Source organism: Lepus europaeus, chromosome 5, assembly GCF_033115175.1.
Source record: "Lepus europaeus isolate LE1 chromosome 5, mLepTim1.pri, whole genome shotgun sequence".
Classification (NCBI taxonomy): domain Eukaryota; kingdom Metazoa; phylum Chordata; class Mammalia; order Lagomorpha; family Leporidae; genus Lepus; species Lepus europaeus.
The window spans coordinates 31,759,332-31,779,651 of NC_084831.1; the positions used below are offsets into that span (position 1 = coordinate 31,759,332).

The 20,320-nt window shown below is 57.2% G+C and overlaps 1 protein-coding gene across 2 annotated transcripts; it reads left to right on the forward strand.

Annotated features, from left to right (window-relative positions):
* The first annotated feature begins 470 nt into the window (after positions 1 to 470).
* On the forward strand, positions 471 to 13,482 carry MFSD2A (MFSD2 lysolipid transporter A, lysophospholipid). Of its 2 annotated transcripts, none has more exons than XM_062191042.1 (14): positions 471 to 685; positions 2,055 to 2,186; positions 3,532 to 3,656; positions 8,830 to 8,953; positions 9,077 to 9,155; positions 9,519 to 9,676; positions 10,107 to 10,197; positions 10,321 to 10,442; positions 10,612 to 10,695; positions 11,080 to 11,163; positions 11,258 to 11,370; positions 11,666 to 11,809; positions 11,911 to 12,087; positions 13,021 to 13,482. In XM_062191042.1, exons 1-14 carry the CDS (start codon positions 593 to 595, stop codon positions 13,082 to 13,084), a joined length of 1,590 nt encoding a protein of 529 aa, XP_062047026.1. In that variant the 5' UTR covers positions 471 to 592; the 3' UTR covers positions 13,085 to 13,482. The 2 variants fall into 2 exon arrangements, with proteins under 2 accessions (XP_062047026.1, XP_062047027.1); XM_062191043.1 differs by having other exon boundaries at positions 2,058 to 2,186.
* Positions 13,483 to 20,320: the final 6,838 nt, after the last annotated feature.

Genomic DNA, 20,320 nt, shown 5'->3' on the forward strand with positions numbered 1-20,320 from the left:
TCCTTCGGGCCTGGGGTAAAGGGAGCGGAGAACCGTCCCCAGATTCTAACGGGGACGGCGGACTCCCCCGGTCCCCACCTGTTTTGGGTCTGGAGGGGTTGGGGAGTCGGAAGTCGTGGGCTGCAGGCTCAGCTCAGAGAGAAACTCACTCTGGAGGACCCTGGGCAGGCAGGTCTCTTTCAGCCTCGGGCCTCAGTTTCCTCACGCGCGTCAGGTGGGTCTCGCAGCCGTCCCCTCGGCTGCGAGCGCTCGCAGCCGGATGCCGGTTCCGGGCCTTGGGGAACGTGGCTCAGCAGCAGGCGCCGCCGGACGGGTGGGGCAGGAGAGAGGGCTGGCGGGCGAGGGTGATTGGCTGGAGGCGGGGTAGCCGGCCTCGAGGATTGGTCCGCTCCGAGAGGGGCGGGGCCGAACCTTTAAGAGGCGCGCAGGGGGTGTGCAGGGAGTGTGTGTGTGCCTGCCCTGCCTGCCGGCTCCTCTTGGTGCGCGTCGACCGTGGCCGCGGCTGCTACGACGGGAGCCCAGGGGCCACGGAGGCCGTTAGAGCAGACGAGCATCCCGGCATCCCAGTCCCAGGCGGCGTGGCCCGCGGGACATGGCCAAAGGAGAAGGTGCCGAGAGCGGCTCCGCGGCGGGGCTGCTGCCCACCGGCATCATCCAAGCCAGTGAGCGCCCCGCGCAGGTGAAGGTGAGAGGGAGGGCCGGGGGTGTGGGCAGGCTGGGATGGGGGCGTCAGGAGGGGCAGGCCTGGTCCTGGGGCAGTGGGGAGAGCCGGGGGCTATGCAGTGATGGAGGTGGTCTGTGGGCGCGGGCGCCCCCTTTTGCTCTCCGGGGCTCCGCAAGTGCGCGGAGCGGCTCCGTCGGCAGCTCCACGCGGTGCTCGGCTTTGCCGAGCCGGCTCCACTTCCTGCGCGCTGGGCGGCCCCGGTTTACCGCCCGGGAAGCGGGAGAGACCCTGAGAGCTCGGATAGTCCCCCTCGGCTCCCCCATCTCTCCTCCTGCCCCCACCCCACCCGCCTACTCTCGCGCCTCTACTCCGCCGTGAGGGCCGCTCAAGTTCATTCATAAGAACAAGGGCTCAGCTCTTAAAGGAGCCGCGTTCCGCCGGCGTCAGCGTGAGTGTGAGTGTACGCAGGCACGCGTTGTGCCCCTCCAGCCCCGTTGCCTGCCCCCTGGGCCTATTCCCTGACCGAATGAAAACAGGCGGCCACAGGAAGAGCTCAGAGGCAATATCTGCCTGCTTGGGAGGTGATCACTTTTTTCCCTTTTAATTTTATTAACTGATCTTGGAAGGAGCCGGGGTGAGCAATTATGCTGTTACTATGCATGAGTAATCTCTACTTTCTCTGAGCAACCCCAGCCTCCCTCGTGCCCCACCCGGAGAGGGCCCAGTCCTGTACCTGGAGGCACCTTTCCTCGCCTCTCCAAGGTCCCTTGGGAACTGGGGTGGGGGGCAGGGGGAGAAGGGGTGCAGGCAGGGAGCCAGGGGCAGGACAGTTTCTGGTTTTGCCTGGCGCTCTGACTGCCTAGAGGGCCCAGGGACACGCTGGGACAGATGGAAGGAACAGCTGGGCCTGCAGCCAGCTGGGAAGAGCCCCTGCAACTCTTCCGAGCTCTCACCCAGTAGGCAGGTGGGTCCCAGCTTCAGCGAGGGCGGGAGCCTGGGCTGGGCTCAGGCAGCTCTTGGCAGCAAGAGGATTTTCAGGTTGTGGCAGCTGGTGCCGGGTGGGGACAGGTCCGCTGCTGGAGCTTGTCCCCCCTCTGGAACTTGGGAAGGAACAGGGCTGAGGCTCCCGGAGTTCTCTAACGGTGGTGGCCTGACCCATTTCCTGAGTCTGAGGGAGACGGGCGGGAGACGGGCAGTTTAGCCGGCAGCTTCGTCAGGGGTCAGAACTCCTGTTCCTGGTTCCTAAGAACAGAGAGTGCCTCTTTCTTTTCTTGTGGGAGGCGAGAACTCCCTGCGTGGCAACAGAGCACGGCAGAATTGGCTGGAGGGATCCTCCCAAGATAGGGAGCTGCGTTTTGAGCCCCTTTTCACCTTTTCCTCTTCTTTCCAGAAGGAACCAAAGAAGAAACAGCAGTTGTCCGTTTGCAACAAGCTCTGCTATGCAGTTGGAGGCGCCCCTTACCAGGTGACAGGCTGTGCCCTGGGCTTCTTCCTACAGATATACCTGCTGGATGTGGCTCAGGTGAGTAACTTGAGCTTTCCAGGGCTCCTCCGGCATGCGGAGATGGGAGAGACGAGGCAGCCCTGGGTGGGTTCACTCAGTTTTCCCCATCCGTGAAATGGAACCAGGAATCCCTACTCTGCTGTGCATCACAGTGGCTGAGCAGTAAGACGGCTGTAGGAAGTACCCAGGAGAGGAGCCCAGGTGCCCCAAATGTCTGAGTGGGAAAGGTCTGACGACTCCCTGCAAAACAGTTGATCATGGAGGGGAGAGTGGGACCTGCCGGTGATGCTGTTCTTACACCAGGCTGGCACGCCATGTCCCTGGCTGCGAGACAGGAAGCTGGCCCTGCTCAAGTGTGGGGAGAAGGTGGGTCCCACCCCTCACCTGCGGAGCAGAGGTCTGTTGGTGGGTGGTGGGGCCCTCAAGCGCTGGGCTAAGTCACAGTGCCCTGGTCCAGGGGGTCTTTGACAGGGAGGGCTCCTTGGGCTGAAGCAGGGCTCTTCTGCACTTTGGGAGGTCTTGGCCAGCAGCCTGGCATCCCGGGAATTTGCCCTGTCTGGATGGGGGAGTGGGAGGCTGTGTAGCCATGGCTACCAAGGCTCCCGCTTGGGCCATCTTTTCTTTGTAGCAAGCGATTTGGCAAGCAGGCGGCTTGGTTGTATCCACTTACAGGTGGGGAACACTGAGCCCAGAAGGGACAAATAGCTTCATTCAGCAGCTGGTTTTCAAGTAACTCCCCTAGGCTGGTCCCTGAGAGGAGTGAAATATGAGGAGCTGCAGGCTGTTTTAGTGGCTTTGGCAGAGGGGCTCTGCTGGGGACACTGCAGGGTGGGAGGGGCTGCCAGCTTCCCATAGAATAGCAGGGTCTTGGTGGAGGAGGAGGGGTCCAGAGAATCTGTCTTTGGGGGACAGGGGCATGGTGAGCTTGAATGGTCAGCCACAGGCTGCTGTTTAAAAAGCATCTAGAGACTTGTTTTTCTGCATCCGAGATGGAGCTGGATTGTAAGATAAAGATCATAACTTCCATTATACAGATGAGGAAACTGAGACCCACGTGGCCACCCAGGGGGTACCCTCTCTGAGATCAGATGATCAGTGTCTCTGGACTGTGAGAGGGAGGGAAGCAAGTGATTCTGGATTCATTCCAGTGGATAGGGAGGGTAAGAGATCTGCAAACGCCCCTAAGGAGGCCCCTAGGGCTGCTGTGATCGGAGACCTGTTAACGATTGATTGTGCTGATTGTGCTTAGCCAGCCCAGGGAAGGTGGTGGAGGCCCAAGAGCAAGCCCTGTGCCTCTGCCTCCCAGCGAGAGTTGAGTGACTGGAAGGATGAGGGAGGATTCTTTTGCCTCTTCCCTTCCCAGGTGGACCCTTTCTCTGCCTCCATCATCTTGTTCGTGGGCCGAGCCTGGGATGCCTTCACGGACCCTCTGGTGGGCTTCTGCATTAGCAAATCCTCCTGGACCCGCCTGGGCCGCCTCATGCCCTGGTGAGTGGAAGGGACTGCTTCGAGATGGCCGGAGACGGGACTTCCGGCATATCCACCCTTTGGTCCTTGCATCTGGCTTGTCCCAGGGTTGAGGGAGAGCTTCTGATGCAGTGATGTCAAAGCATGGGGCGGGGGGCGGGGGAAGGTGGGGTGTTGGAACCCCAGCTGAAGCCTCACCTGCCAGTCCAGCCCGCTGCTCCCTGAGGTCCACGCCCTGCCTTTGGTGGAGCTGGAATTCCAACCTAGCAGTTGAGAGGTTGCCCTCTGGAACCAACCTGCCTGGCTTTGAATCCCAGCTTCACTGCTTCCAGCTATGCAACCTTGAGTGAGCCACTTAACATCCCTGGGCCTCAAGTTTCTTCAGCTATAACGTGCAGATAATAATTACGGGGTTGTGGTAAGGATGAAATTTTTTTTTAATGTGTCAAGTACTGAGAACAGTGCCTGGCACCCATTAAGTAGTATATAATTTGGCATCCCTTCAGGTTGTTTCCTGGGGGACAGGGGCTGGGATAATCCTGGGAATGGGGTAACCTCTGGCACCTTGGGTGATGTGAACTCTGTTTGCCCTTTGAACAAAGCCAGCACCACTCAGCCCCGGGCTCTGGGGCCAGTGGGGGTGCCCTAGATGAGACAGCCAGGGAGACCCATGGCACAGGCTGTTAGGTGGGGCTCTGCTTCTCCCCAGGACATCCTGCTTGGGTGGAGGGGGCCGTGCCCCTTTCATCTCCAGCCCATCCAGGCCCAAGTGGGCGCCTTCCTGCCCGAGGGGCGCCCCCACCTGGTCTCCGGCCTTCAAAGCTTTTCCTGCAGCCCCTGCTCCTCCACAGCTTCCTTTCCCACGAGGTTCCCCCCTCCTCCACCTACCCCGGTCCTGCCAGCCCCTGGCCTAAGCCCAGGTTGTAGCCTTTGATCCTGGTTTCAGAGCCAGAGGCAGGACAGCCTGCCTTACCTGGACAGGCTGCTCCTGGCTCCCCGAGCGCCAGCCCTGAGACTTGGCCCCTTGCCACCTCCTTGGCAGCCCGTGGGAGGCGGGGCCCTGCTGCCACATCTCCTCATGAGGCCCAGCCAATGGGAGGCAGCTTCTGGGCCAGCTCAGTGCAGCAGCAGCTCCCTGTGCCATTGGGTTCCTCACGGTGGCAGCACTGCTCAGCCAAGGATGGAGTATCAGATCAAGGCTGCCAGGGACCCTTGCTCTCTGGGGAGACACGTGGACTGGGGAGGCGGGACGCGGCAGGGAGGAGAGCCTAGCAGGCCCTCCCTGTGGAACTTGGGGAGGATCCCTGGGACTCCTGCCAGGCAGGTGTGGCACCCAGCTTGGGGAAGTGGCTGGGGGCTTCCGCGCTGGTGTTGGATTCAGCAGGTGTCTGTGTGCATGGCCTTGCCCTTGTCTGAGTACATGCTGATGGTGCTTGAGAGCTCAGGGGCTATGTGTGGGACCTCCTCATCTACCCCGTGATTAGGACCCGGGCCCCTCCCAGGCTGGGAGCACCCAGAACTCTGTTTCTTTCCACGATAGGAAGAGGCGGGCTGGGCCTGACGGGGTCCATGAGCCGGGTGACCCCTCTCCTCTCAGTCCTCAGGGCAGCCCCTCTTCTAAGTCTGCATTGAAATCCTCTGCTTCACACCGGAGAGACCGCAGCAGTGACTCTCCTGGAGCTCCTGCACCGCCTGAGCGGGCCAGGGTGTGGCAGAAGGGGGCAGCAGGCCAGGCTCCAGCAGGCTGGGCTTCAGGCCTGATTTCTGATTGCTGCGCTTGCAGTTGCCCTGGCCAGGGCCTGTCCTAGTTCCCCGGAGGGCAGCTGTCCTGATGAACTCTCCTGACGTGAGCATCACAGCGGCACTCGGTGTCCTGAGTACTTTTCTTTTTGTAAGATTTTATCTGTTTATTTGAGAGGTGGAGCTACAGACAGAAAGATGGAGAGACAGAGAGAAAGGTCTTCCCTCCGTTGGTTCACTCCCCAAATGGCCTCAAGAGCTGGGCTGATCCAAAGCCAGGAGCCTGGAACTTTTTCCTGGTCTCCCTTGTGGGTGCAGGGGCCCAAGGATTTGGGCCATCTTCTGCTTTCCCAGGCCATAGGAGAGAGCTGGATCGGAAGTGGAACAGCTGAGACTTGAACCAGCGCCCATATGGAATGCTGGAACCACAGGCAGAGGCTTAGCCCACTATGCCACAGTGCCGGGCCCATACTTTTTGACATCTGAGTGTTTGCTGACTTCTCAAAATGACTTCTCCTTTATGAAGTAGGACCAAGTGCTTACCATGGCCTCTGCGGTGTCCTGTTTCTTCTCTGAGCTTATCTCCTAATTCCATCTCTCTTGCTCACTGTGTTCTAGGCCCTGGCCTTTCTTGGACCTGCTGGACATGCGTCTGCCTCAGGACTTTTGCACTGACCATTCCCCTTGCCTGACATACTCTTATCTCAGATGTTTGCAAAGCTTACGTCTTCCTCGCATTTGAGATTGGTGGTTGTCACCTTCTCACTGAGGCCTACCTTGCTCTTCAGGATGGGAATTGTATCCCACTCTCATTTCTAATCTCCTGTGGTCCATATTATTTATTTTCTCTATAGCATTTATCACCTTCCAACATGTTATGTAACCTTTTAAAAACACTGTAAGGGGCACTCGTTGGTCTAGTGATTAAGATGCTCACATCTCATATAGGAGTGCCTGGCTTCAAGCCCTGGCTCCGAACCTGCTCCCAGCTTCCTGCTAGTGTGCACCGTGGGAGGCAGCAGTGATGGCTCAAGTAGTTGGGGTCCTGCCACCCATGTGGGAGACTTGGATTAAATTCTAGACTCCCGACTCTGGCCTGGCCTAGTCCTGGCAAGCTCCAGCCACTGTGGGCATTTGGAGAGTAAACCAGCTGATGGGTACTATTTGTCTCATCCTAAAATTTTTTAAAAAGCTCTGTCTGATATGTATTGGGGTGGGTGTTTTGTCTGATGGTTAGGACACTGGTTGGGATACTTGCACCACATATCAGAGCCTGGATCTGATGCTTGGCTCTAGCCCCTGACTCCAGCTTCCTGCTGGTACAGCCCCTGGGAGGTAGTGTTGGTGACTTGAGTGATTGGATTCTTGCCACCCAAGAGAGACCTGAGTTGAGTTCCCATCTCTTAGCTTTGACACCATCCCACCATCCCACCTGACTTGAGGGTGTTGCAAACATTCAGGGAATGGGCTTGCAGATAAAAATGCTCTCTCTGTCTCTCGACCACGCAAATAAATTTAAAAATCTGTTTAATATTTTAAAAAGATTTATTTATTTATTTGAAAGGCAGAGTTACAGAGAGAGGGAGAGACACACAGAGAGAAAGATCTTCCATCTGCTAGTTCACTCCCCAAATGGCTGCAATAGCTGGGGTTGGGCCAGACTGAAGCCAGGAGCCAGGAGCTTCTTCTGGGTCTCCCACATGGGTACAGGGGCCAAAGCACTTGGGCCATCTTCCACTGCTTTCCAGGTGCATTAGCAAGGGAGCTAGATCAGAAGTGGAGCAACCAGGATGCGAACTGGCATCCATGTGGGATGTTAGCATTGCAGGTGTTGGCTTAAACCGTTATGCCCCTGAACATAACTTTTTAACTATGGCATATATAAGATAAAACTTACCATCTTACACATTTGAGTATGTGGTTAGTTCAGTATCATTAAGTCCATCCACATTTTAAAAAGGTTTTTATTTTATTTAACTTGAAAGGCCGAGCTAGAGAGAAGGAAAACAGGGAGGGAAAGAGAGATCTTTCACCCACTAGTTTATTATCCAAGTTGCCAGGTCTGGACCAGGCCTGAGCCAGGAGCTTCATCCAGGTCTCCCATGTGAGTAGCAGGATCCCAAGCTCTTGGGCCATCCTCTGCTGCCTTCCCAGGTGCATAGCAGGAAGTTGGGTCAGAAGCAAAGCAGCCTTGACTTCAACCAGCACTCCAGTAGGGGATGCCAGCATCATAGGCAGTAGCTTGACTCTCTGCATCACAACACGGGCCCCAAGTCTGCTGTTTTGCAACAGTCACCACCTTCCATCTCCGATACTCTTCCATCTTTTTAGACTGGACCTCTGTGCCCACTAAATGCTAACGCTCCATTCCTCCCCAGCCCCCAGCCCCTGGCATCCACCGGTCCACTCTCTGTCTCTTATGAACTTGACTACTCTCGGTACCTTACGCAGGTGAAATCCTACAGTAGTGGTCATTGTGTCTGGCTAAGTTCATGCAGCATAGCACCCTCCAGGTTTATCCACCTTGTGGTGGCTGTCAGTTTTGTTCCTTCATATGGCTGAATGATGTCTCTGTCTTTAATCTTTGATTATTTTTTTCTGTTCGCCAACCTGAATGTATGGTTCACCAGGGCAGTGGATTTTTTTTTTTTCCTGCATTGTTCATGGCTATGTCCTAAGTGGCTAGAATCAGGCCCAGCACCTAAGACATTTTTCCTGAGTAAACATTGAATGTAAGATATGTGCTATCGCTATCCGTGTTTTATGGATGAGCAAACGAGCCTCAAAGAAGTGGTTTGTAGTTGGCAGAGCCAGAATTGGATCTCTGAGTTGTGGCTCAAAAGGCCTTGTTTTTACCACGTGTTCTCTGCTGCCTTTCTGTACTGAAGCCACGAAGTTAGTCTGTCCAGAGGTCTGACCACTAGTGACAGTGTGGGCCACGCACGGGGGAGGCAGACATTTGCTGCCTTTACAGTTCCAGCACTGGGCCCTGTCCTCTCACCTGGCTCCTCCATCATCCTTCACCTGGAGTTCCGCTCACCCCCAGCTTCCCTGTGTGTATGTTCATGTGTGTGCACACATGTGTGTGCAGGTGGAGCATGTGCACGTGTGAGAAGGTATTGGGGGCTGCTCCTGCTCCCAGCCCCCCTGCCCTACCACCTGAGGCCTGGGCCCCCGCCTCCAGCCTGTAGGAGACCCCTGCCTGTGGCGCCCTCACTCTTGGGGAGATGTGGAGGAGACTCGGGGTCTGGCTTCTCACCTTCCACGCTCAGGATTTCAGGGCAGGAGCCAGGGCCAGTCTGCCCTTCTAGGTGTGGCCATCAGCTTCTTCCCAGAGGCCCTAGAGGGTAGATTCGAGGGGGAGCAGCTTTCCTGCTGGCAGGCACCCCGGGGTGCAGGCCTGGCTTCCAGGGCCCTGGCCCCCAGCCACCACTCAGACCTAGCCCTTCCCCAGGATCATCTTCTCCACGCCCTTGGCCATCATTGCCTACTTCCTCATCTGGTTCGTGCCCGACTTCCCACAGGGCCAGACCCTTTGGTACCTGCTTTTCTATTGCCTCTTTGAGACACTGGTCACGGTGAGTGCGGGCCCCTTCCCCACGCAGCTCTGGGGGCAGGGGCGAGGGCAGTCCCCGGGGCCTCACAGGTGGTGCCCCAGGCTGCCTCCATCTGACCAGCCAACGGCTTCTCTCCCATGCCAGTGTTTCCACGTCCCCTACTCGGCTCTCACCATGTTCATCAGCGTAGAGCAGAGCGAGCGGGATTCAGCCACTGCCTACCGTAAGTCTCTCCCAGCCCACCTGATCCCACCCCCCAGAGACCCAGGGCCCCTCCCCGACCCGACCCTCCGGCCACGATTCTTTCCCTGTGGGCCCAGCTCTTTGCTCTGCTCTTAGGTGTGGGTGCAAAACGATCTGAAAAATAACTTGATCCTTTTATTGCTCAGGTGAGAACCAGAGAGGTGCAGGGACTAACCAGAGGTCACACAGAACAAGGCCATGAGTTCAGGCCACCGTGGCGTCTGCCCCAACCACCCATCCCCACCCTACCTGGAGCTAGAGCTGGGCTCTCATGCATCCAGCCTCCCTCCTTAGGCCCGCAGGCCAGGAGGCCCCTCCAAAAGACCTCCTTTTCATTGCCCAGGGATGACAGTGGAGGTGTTGGGCACAGTGCTGGGCACAGCAGTCCAGGGGCAAATTGTGGGCAAAGTGAATTCGCCTTGTCTCCAGGAGCCCAATGGCTCTGCAGTGGCCTTGGAAAGTGCCAACTGGACGCACAGCACCACCTCGCTCAGAGAAACGGTGAGGCCCCTGGCAGGGCAGGGACTGGGGGAGATGAGGAGTGAGGAGGTCCCACCCTAAAGATAGTAATGCTAGCTTGCTAGCTCATGTCTGTGCTTGGTGGGCGTTTGTCGTAGGCCCCGTATGTCCACTTTGCATGTAAGGAAAGCGAAGCTTAGACCGAATAATTCACTGAGGGTCACGGAGCTAAGGAATGGCAGCGATTTGGGAAGATTCCAACCGCAGCCCCCTCACGCTCCACGGCCTGGCTTAGCGTGTTCTCCATTTGAGACAACGGCAAGCCCCGGATGAGTCTCCCATTTCACACAGGGAGACAGTGAGGCCCTCAGGGGAATAGAGCCCAGCCTAAGATCATAGCGTGAGGCTGCTGGGAGAGAGGCTGCTGGGACGCGAGCAGCCTGACTCTGTGTCACCTGCACCTCCTTTATAGCAAAATGCATACCTGCTGGCAGCAGGGGTCATCGCCTCCATCTATGTCATCTGTGCTGTCATCCTGATCCTGGGCGTGCGGGAGCAGCGAGGTAGGAGGGCCCTGGGGCAGGGGTACCAGCCCAGCACAGGGTGGCTGTGTCTTTCAGCCTGGCCCTTGGGTTCTGGGGGAGGGAGATCTCCGCTCTCTCCTCACTGTCGCCTCTTGTCCTCAGAACCCTGTGAGGCCCAGCAGGCTGAGCCCATGTCCTTCTTCCGGGGCCTCCGGCTGGTCATGAGCCATGGCCCGTATGTCAAGCTTATCGCTGGCTTCCTCTTCACCTCCCTGGCTTTCATGGTGAGGGGGGAAAGGGAACTGCGGTGCCCTACCTTAGGGGGCGGGGCGTGTGATGGGAATGGGAGTGGCTCAGGCTGTGACCCGAGCTGAGGGATGGATGGGGGGGCAGTGTTGGGAGGCTCAGCCCGGACCTCACCTTGTGTGTTTCCTTCTCCTTGTACACCCCCAGCTGGTGGAGGGGAACTTTGCTCTGTTTTGCACATACTCCTTAGGCTTCCGCAACGAATTCCAGAACCTACTCCTGGCCATCATGGTGCGTGCGGGCCCCCAGGGGGCGGGCAGCCCTGGGTGGAAGTGGCACAGGCCCTGATGGGATGGTTCTCTGGGCGGTGGGAAATGATTCTCAGACTGATCCAAGTCCTAGGGGAGTGGGGTTGGACCTGAGCTCCAGCTGCATAGGTAGACCTGGAAAGGAGGAGTCTGGGGTTGGATGTTCGAGTTGAGAGCACAGAAGAGCAAAGGTCTCGGTGCCAAGAACCCAACGGAGCTGTGTGCCCAGAGGCGTGGGAAGGCAGGGCGGGACCGCACCCCAGGGAGTCAGCAGGCACGCCCGGAGGGTGTTACCTGGTGGCTCCTGGGCAGCACCGGAGGGGTCTGCGGCTCAGACCAGCCTCCCTTAGCCTCTGCCCATCCGCAGCTCTCGGCCACCTTCACCATTCCCATCTGGCAGTGGTTTCTGACCCGGTTTGGCAAGAAGACGGCCGTATACGTGGGGATCTCAGTGAGTGAGGCAGGAGGGGCGAGGCCTGGGTTGAGTTGGGGGTTCCCAGGGGGAGTCTCCCAGCTGACCCGCCTTCCCGCACTCCCTCCCCTAGTCTGCAGTGCCATTTCTCATCTTGGTGGCTGTCATGGAGAGTAACCTAATCGTCACATATGTGGTGGCCGTGGCAGCTGGCATCAGTGTGGCAGCTGCCTTCTTACTACCTTGGTAGGTAAACAGGCCCACCTGGGCTTCTTCCCCAGTGCCCCACTCCCTAGCTCTGAAGCTTCATGGGGCTTCTATCACAGGCCATTCTGTGGATCCAGGTTGGGGATGGGCAGGGTGTGCCCCATACAGTTGTAGGGGTTGTGAACTGTGCACCAGGGTGGGCAGAGGGAGCTAAAATCTGACCTGTGCTGCACTTGCCTTAGAGCACTTACAGCGGCCATGCGGGGGGGGGCGGGGCCTGAGGGTGCAGGGAGGGGGTCCTCATGGCTGCCAATGGCCCTCCGGTCCCATGCAGGTCCATGCTGCCCGACGTTATTGATGACTTCCACCTGAAGCAGCCCCGCTCCCAGGGCACCGAGCCCATCTTCTTCTCCTTCTACGTCTTCTTCACCAAGTTCGCCTCTGGCGTGTCGCTGGGTATCTCCACCCTGAGCCTCGAGTGAGTGGGGGTGCCGCCCGGGCTGGGGCTCTGGCCGGAGCCTCCCCACCCTGCACCAGGCCCGCAGCCTCACTGCTCCCCTCCCCCGCCGGATCTCACAGCTTTGCTGGGTACCAGACACGTGGCTGCTCCCAGCCGAGGAGCGTCAAGTTTACGCTGAACATGCTGGTGACCATGACGCCCATAGCCCTCATCCTGCTGGGCTTGCTGCTCTTCAAGCTCTACCCCATCGACGAGGACAGGCGGCGGCAGAACAAGAAGGCGCTGCAGGCTCTGAGGTGACGGCTCCCCAGCCAAGCCCCCAGGTCTCCCCCAGGCAGCCCTGACGCTTAGCCGCGAGCCAGGCTCTGTGCCGAGAGGGTTCACGGCTCGCGCTCGGGAACCACACAGATGCCTGCAAGGAGCTCAGGTTTTACAGAATGTTCTAGTCTGTTTGCGAGGCTGTGACACAAATACCCGAGTCGGGCTACTTGGTAAGGAAGAGAGGTTTGTTTATTTAGCCCATAATTCTGGAGGTTGCAAAGTGCAAACCACAGAGGTGCCAGCATTATGGCCAGGGGCCCCGGCTGCATGGCTGAGAGCCCTCTAGTGGGAGGCACTCGGAGTGAGAAGGAGGCGAGAGAGCTGGGAAGGGTGAGGCTCGCTCCTTTCTGGCAGTCTGCTCCCTCAGGAGCTAACCCAGGCCTCGCCCATCATCCCTCCCCCTGCAGGGTGGCTCCCTGTGGCTGAATGACCTTGGGACCGCCATCCCTGTGAGGCTGGGTGGGGACAGACCAGGGCTGGGGAGTGTGTTAGTGTCTCCTGGAGTCCCACTCTGCAATGAGGGAATTGAGGTTTGGCTAGAAGGGGTGAGGGCCTGGCTGGCAAGGGGTGGAGCTGGGCTTTGTGCCCACTGACCTGGCTGCAGAGCCTGCACCGTTCACTACTCCCCTGCATGCAGGACCGCGGGGGTGGCCCGAGCCCTGCCTTTCGGGGGAACAGAGGGCAGGGTGGAGTGACTCCTTGTGCCAGCCCCATCAGCCAGCCCTTTTAGAGGGCAGCAGTGTCTGGGCTGTGAGGGAGCAGGAACCAACCCCAGGTGTCCTGTGGGTTCCCTGATCCAGCAGCTGGCTCCACCTACAGGGTGGCCAGCTTGCCAGGAAGGAGGCAGGTGCAGAGTGGGGGTGTGGTGCAGGGCCCTTCCTCCAAGCTGTCCCCTTGGACTCTTGCAGGGACGAAGCCAGCAGCTCCGGCTGCTCTGACACAGACTCCACAGAGCTGGCCAGCATCCTCTAGGGCCTCTTGGGCTGCCCAAAGCCACCACGCAGAGGGCCTGGGTCTCCAGGCCACACAAGGGACCAGTACCTGTTTGTACACTTGCTGAGCAGCTGGCCTGCAGGTGCCCGAAGGGAACAGAAGACTCCAGAGCGAGCGACCCAGGACACCGCCGGTGCTCCCTGAATGGCCGTCGGTGCTCCCTGAATGGCCGTCGCTGGCTCCCCTCCGCCTGCCTCGGGGCCAAGCCCTGGGCTGCTACTGTGACTATGCCGAGGACTGCTGGGGCCTAGCCCAGAACACTAACGCAGACACGTTTTATACAGAGACTAATTAATAACTTAATGACTGTGTACATAGCGATGTGTGTGTATGTATATGTCTGAGCTATTAATGTTATTAATTTTCATAAAGCCTGGAAACGGAACGGCCTGTTTCTGTGTCCTCAGCCTCTCAGCGGGCCCTTTGCTGTCAAGACCAACAGGGAGGGGTGGGCGAAGCCCAGGTGCTGGGGGAGGAGGTGCGTGACAAGGGCCTCAGCTCACCTTTGAGGCACGGCTTCTCAGGGCCAGGCCCCAGCTGCGGGATCCACATCACTTTGCTGATGTTCTCGTTTAATCCTTGAAGCCATGGCGCCAAGGCAGGGCTGTCCCTGTTGTAAAAGTGAGAAAACTGAGCTGGAGGGGTGGGCGTTCGGCCCAGTGGTGAAGGTGCCGCTTGGGTCACCCGCATCCCACGTCAGAGAGCACGCGTTGAGTCGCAGCCCTGTTTGCGATCCGGCTCCGGGCCAGTGCACACTGTGGGAAGCAGCAGGTGATGCCGAGTATTTGAGTCTCTGCCACCCACATGGGAGACCCACATTGAGCTCTGGGCTCCTGGTTAGGGCTGGCCCAGCCTCAGCTATTGTGGGCATTCAGGGGGTGAACCAGCAGATGGAAGAGCTCTGTCTCTCTCTTTGTGTCTGTCTTTCAAATACATAAAAACTTTTAAAATATTTTTATTTGAATGAGGGAGAGGGAGGGAGAGAGAGCTCTTCCATCTGCTGGTTCACTTCCCCAAGTGGCTGCAACAGCCAGGGCTGTGCCAGGAGCCAGGAGTTTCATCCAGGTCTCTCATGTGGGTGACAGAGGCCCAAGGACTTGGGCCATCTTCTGCTGCTTTCCCAGGCCACTGTCATGGAGCTGGATTGGAAGTGGAGCAGCTGGGACTTGAACCAGTGTCCATATGGGTTGCCAGCATTGTAGCTGGTGGCTTTACCCTCTACACCCAATAAAAACTTTTTTTAAAAAACTTATTTATCTATTTGAAAGTCAGAATTAGAGAGAAAGAGAGAGAGAGCTTCCATGTGCTGGTTTACTCCCCAAATGGCCACAATGGCTAGAGATGGGCTGGTCTGAAGCCAGGAGCCAGGAGCTTCTTCTGGGTCTCCCACATGGGTGCAGGGGCCCAAGCACTTATGCCCTCCTCTGCTGCTTTTCCAGGCGCATTAGCAGAGAGCTGGATTGGAAGTGGAGCAGCTGGCACCTGAACCAGCACTCAAGGGATGCCAGCATTGCAGACTGGCTTAACCCACTGTGCCGCAGTGTGGCCTAACAGGAATTCCATTCCCAGATCTACGAGTCTCTAGCACCTTAAATATCACTTGCCATTCCCTGTGTCTAAGAAGGACCGAGAGCCTGGCAGACAGACAGGGGCTCTGCCTATGCATGCATGCTGTGCTGCCCACCCTGTGCGTGCCTGAGCAGGCAGGGCTGCCTAGGCTGGAGCCGACTTTGTGACTGGCGCCTGTGACTCTTTGTCCAATCAGCTGATGCTGCCATCGGAGGGGTGGTCCCATCGTAGCAAGCACAGTGTGAGAACCAACGGCGCTGGTGTGATGGAGTGGGGTGGGCAAGGCCCACCTTGCAACACCTGTCAGGTTTCCGTGGGATAAATGCTCCCGCCATAGTCGAGTTCAGATCGCCAATGGCTGTACTACATTGCTCAAGGCAGCTCTGCCAGGCTGGTAGGATTGCCCCAGCCCATTGCTTGGGTCGCCCGCATCCCATGTCAGAGAGCCCGCGTTGAGTCGCAGCCCTGTTTGCGATCCGGCTCCGGGCCAGTGCACACTGTGGGAAGCAGTCACACATGTAGACTGAGCCCCAGGGTTCACAGGAAAGCAAAGGTGGCCGGATCTGGAGTGACTTGGCCAACCTCGTTATCTGATAGACCAGTGGGCGGGACCTGGGGAGGAGTGGGCCTGAGACTCAGCAGAGTGGGGCGTGGGGGGGCATGGCTTTTCCTGCCAAGGCTCTGCCACGTCACCTACACCTGTTCCATAAAGCTTTATTAACAGGTTCCGTGCACGTTAACTCAATCCATCTTCCTAACCTCCCTATGAGGAAGGCACCATGGTGACCCCCACTTAGAGATGAGAACTGAAGCACGGAGAATCAGCTTGTGCAAGGTCACCAGACAGGAAGTGGCAGAGTCCCTGCTGGAATCCGGGCTGCCTGGCGGCCGGCCCTGATCCTCACCATCGCTACTGGCTGCTGTATCAGCCCACCGCTTTGCCACCAGCAAGCCAAGCTCCACTGCTTGCAGCTGCCATCACCTGTCAGAGGCTGCGGGGGGCGAGGCAGGAGTCTGGAGTCTGCTCTGGCTCAGGGGCTCTGAGGCCGCGTTCCAGGAGACCCACTTGTACCTCCCCTCCATTTTATTCAACAACCGTCAAGCTCTGTCTTTTAAAAAAAAGTTATTGGGACCGGCGCTGCGGTGCCGCTGGTTGGGCTGCTGCTCCGATGCCGGCATCCCAGATCAGAGTGTTGGTTTGAGCCCGGCTGCTCCACTTCCGGTAGTGCTCCCTGCTAAAGTACCTGGGAAAGCAGAGGATGATGGTCCAAGGGCTTGAGCCCCTGCCACCCACATGGGAGACCCCGATGGAGTTCTGGGCTCCTGGCTCCAGCTGGGCCCAGCCCCAGCTATTTCTGCCATTTGGGGAGTAAACCAGGAGATCTCTCTCTCTCTCTCTCTCTCTCTCTCTCTCTCTCTCTCTCTCTCTCTCTCCCTCTCTCTCCTCTTCCCTCTGTTACTCTGACTTTCAAGTAAATAAAAAAATATTCTCAGGCTTCGCGCTCCCCCGGGTAGGGTTACACCAAGCCTCCTGCCTGGCCTCCACGCGAGCACTCTGGTCTCCCCACAGTCCTCGGCAAAGCACCCATGACAACAAGTGGCTCTGCTGTTTAGAAGCCCTTCTGCAAGTCTCCACAGCTTTCAGTCGGAAGTCTGAGACTCCAGATGGCTTCCCCTACCCTCTAGGCAGGCACCTGCCGGCCCCTCGCCCCAGGTGTCTGGGCTCCTGCAAATCTCTCTGGAGCTGCCCCTGCCCTTCCTCCCCTCAGGGCGCTCTGAGCAGGCATGCCCCCTTCATGGGGGGTCTCCCCACTAAGTCCAAGGCCAGGCATAGTGGGGCGGGGTGGGGCAGGTGCGGCTGAGTGACTGTAAACTCTGTTAGGAGGGGCCTAGTTCTCACCGGGCCGCTAGGATGCTTCTGTCTGGATCTCAGTTTCTCCCAAATGTTCTATGAAGAGCCCTTGCCTCTCCCCAGTTTGCTGCTCTCGCCCAAGGACCCCTGCTGCGTTCCTGGGATTGATTTAGGAGCAGCAATGCGGGGCCCCAGAGTGTGAGTTATTTGCTAATAATCCAGGTAATCCAGGCCCTTCTGGACAGGGCAGCATCATCCTGACCTTCTTCCACACTTGGATCCAGCATGACCACCGCAAACCCCATGTCTTCCCACTCCCTCCCCAGCTACCTGTAGTCATGCCCACCAACTCCGACACCTCCGCTAGGGACCAGGTGTGGTTTTGGCGCCATCTTCTGGAAAGAAGGGGCAACATCTCAACATTCCAAAGAAAGAATTCCAGATCTGCTCTGATATTCCTAGTGAGTCCACTGTGTGCCGTGCACCAGCTCGGCTCTGAGAATGGGGTGGTGAAGAACACAGAGCCGAGATTTTCAGTGGGGAATGATGATAAATGAACAGGTAATTTCAGACTGTCAAACACACCATGGAAGAAAGAAGCAGGGCAATGTGGTAGAGGGAACTGGCTCCGAGGCCTGAGACAGTGACATCTGACTTACATCACGAAGGGAGAGGATTAACCAGGTGTTGGAAGAAGTTGGAGGAAGTGCTGCAGGGAGAGAAGACAGCTTGTGCAGCCCCCGAGGTGGGAAAGAACATTACAACGTAATGTTTGCAATGTTCAGAGGGCAGAGAGGGGACCAATGTGGCCTGAGAGTGGTGAATGGGCTGGCGCTGGGGGGCGGGACTCCAGCCTTGCAGCCCAAGGCAAGAATTTGATCTTTATTTTCAGAGCAATCAAAAGCCATTGAAGGGCTGTGGCTCATTTGGTTAATCCTCCGCCTGCAGCGCCGGAATCCCATATGGGCACCGGGTTCTAGTCCCGGTTGCTCCTCTTCCAGTCCAGCTCTCTGCTGTGGCCCCAGAGGGCAGTGGAGGATGGCCCAGATGACTGGGTGCTGCCTGCACCCGCATGGGAGACCAGGAAGAAGCACCTGGCTTGTGGCTTCGGATCGGCGTAGCTCTGGCCGTGGCGGCCATTTGGGGGGTGAACCAATGGAAGAAAGACCTTTCTCTCTCTCTCTCTCTCTCTCTCTCTCTCTCTCTCTCTCTCTCTCACTGTCTAACTCTGCCTGTCAAATAAAAAAAAAAGGCCACTGAAGACATTTAAACAGAAAAGAGATTTGCATTTTTAATAAGTGTCCCCTGACCACAGTGTGAACCAAGTAGGAGGGTGCAAGTGGGCTAGAAGAGAACATTCAGAGGCTCTTGTGGAGCTGGTGCTGTGGTGTAGTAGGCTAAGCCTCCGCCTGTGGCACCAATGTCTCATATGGACGCTGGCTAGAGTCCCGGCTGCTCCACTTCCAATCCAGCTCCTTGCTAATGTGCCTGGGAAAGCAGTGGAAGATGGCCCAAGTGCTTGGGCCTCTGCCCTCACATGGGAGATCCAGAGAAGCTCCTGGCTCTTGGCTTCAGATTGGCCCAGTTCTGGCCGTTATGGCTATTTGGGGAGTGAACCAGTGATGGAAGACCTCTCTTGTCTGCCTCTCTCTCTCTGTAACTCTGCCTCTCAAATAAATTAATCTTAAAAGGGGTGAGATGAGAAGTGAGTGTAGAAGTGAGTGTTTAGCCTTAGCAGCTCAGAGGCCTGTATTCCCTGTAAGGGTCATGGCTCTGACTTCCTGCTGTGAACCCTGGAAGGCAGCAGATGATGGCTCCAGGAGGAGGGACACCTGGAATGAGTCACGGCTCCCAGCTTCTCCTTTGCTGAGTGCTGCCAGGAGCTAGTGCTTGCTCTCTCTCTCTCTCTCTCTCTCTTTCCCTGCCTCTCAAATAAATAGATTTTTTTAAGGATTTATTATTTATTTGAAAGGCAGAGTTACAGAGAGGCAGAGGCAGAGAGAGAGAGAGAGAGAGAGAGAGATCTTCCATCTGCCGGTTCATTCCCCAGATGGCCACAATGGCCGGAGATGCACCAATCTGAAGCCAGGATCCAGGCGCCTCCTCTGGGTCTCCTATGTGGGTGCAGGGGCCCAAGCACTTGGGCCTTCTACTGCTTTCCCAGGCCACAGCAGAGAGCTGGATTGGAAGTGGAGCAGCCAGAACTGGAACTGGTGCTGCAGACAAGGGCTTTAACCCCCCCTGCACTATAGTACTGGCCCCATAAATTGACGTTTTTTTAAAAAATCAGTGAGATTCTTGGTGGCTCTGGAAGGGGTGGCAGACACACCACGTTGCTGTCTGAGAGCTTCCGGTCTACAAAGCATGGCCGAATAAGCCTGCTTCCTTCTAAAGAGATGAGGCTCGTGCCGAAGCCAGGTCTGCATTAGGGTTCCAGGGGAAGGGAGGTGGGCTTAGTAACACACAGGGAGTCCCAAGTGTAGTAGACACAACATTCTGCCTTTATGGGCATTTTCCCTGCTTGGAAAAACTGATGAGAACCGACTGGAAGTGCTGTCCTGAATGTCACAAGGAAGGGCAGGAACTCTGAGTGCCTAAGGGGATCTGCAAAGGCTGAGAGCTCCTGGCCTGAGGCTCAAACAAAGAATAGGAGTTAGGTAAAGAGAGGCAGGAGCAAGATATTCTCTCAGGGAGAAGGAGCAGCCTGTGCTAAAGCCCTGTGGCCAGGGAGAAAACAGGCCAGGGGGCATAAGGATGGAGGGGAGGAGGCGCCAAAGAGGCTGGGCTGCAGGTAGAGGCAGGTGGTGCACACCTGGCCTTGTGTCCTGGTCCTTGTCCTGAGGACAGCAGAGGGAAGCCAGGATGAGCCCCGTGTTTGGAGACACTGCGTCAGCGGCTCTGTGCAGAAGGGCTCGAGGGGGGTGAGAGCGGGGGGACTAAGGAAGGGGCTTCTCCTGCAAGAGTCCCAGAACAAACTAAGAAAGTTCTGGACTGGGGTGGTGGCAGGGGTGGCAGTGCAGGCAAAGGAGAGGGCAGGTTCGGCAGCTCGGGGCACTGGATACACTTGAGAGAAAGAAGGGAGGGGAGATGATGCCTAGATTTCCCTCCCCACCCCGCTTTAGTTTAATCCATTCATTATTTGTTTAATTTATTTGAAAGGCATAGAGACAGAGACAGATCTGTGAATTCACTCCCCAAATGCCTGTAACAGCCAGGACTGGTGCAAGCCAAAGCCAGGAGCATGGAACTCAATCCAGGTCTCCCACTTGGGTGACAGGGACCCAAATACTTGAGATATCACCTGCTGCCTCCAAGGGCGCACAGTAGCAGGAAGCTGGATCAGAAGCAGAACTGAGACAAACCCAGCGCTCCTATATGGGATGCATGGCCCGTGTACATCTTAACCACAACACCAACACCTGCCCCAGTGCCTGGATTTCTGTTGGGAAAGAGTAAGTAGCATCTTTTTTTAAAAAATTATTTTATTTATTTATTTTATTTATTTTTTTGACAGGCAGAGTGGATAGTGAGAGAGAGAGACAGAGAGAAAGGTCTTCCTTTGCCGTTGGTTCACCCTCCAATGGCCGCCGCAGCCGGCGCACCGTGCTGATCCGAAGGCAGGAGCCAGGTGCTTCTCCTGGTCTCCCATGGGGTGCAGGGCCCAAGCACTTGGGCCATCCTCCACTGCACTCCCGGGCCACAACAGAGAGCTGGCCTGGAAGAGGGGCAACTGGGACAGAATCCAGTGCCCCAACAGGGACTAGAACCCAGTGTGCCGGCGCCGCCAGGCGGAG

Excerpts from the sequence above, each read along its gene's own strand:
- MFSD2A (XM_062191042.1), top strand. The coding sequence starts at position 593 with ATGGCCAAAGGAGAAGGTGCCGAGAGCGGCTCCGCGGCGGGGCTGCTG. Across the intron at positions 2,187-3,531 it reads ACCTGCTGGATGTGGCTCAG|GTGGACCCTTTCTCTGCCTC; the intron begins GTGAGTAACTTG and ends TTCCCTTCCCAG. Across the intron at positions 11,810-11,910 it reads ATCTCCACCCTGAGCCTCGA|CTTTGCTGGGTACCAGACAC; the intron begins GTGAGTGGGGGT and ends CGGATCTCACAG.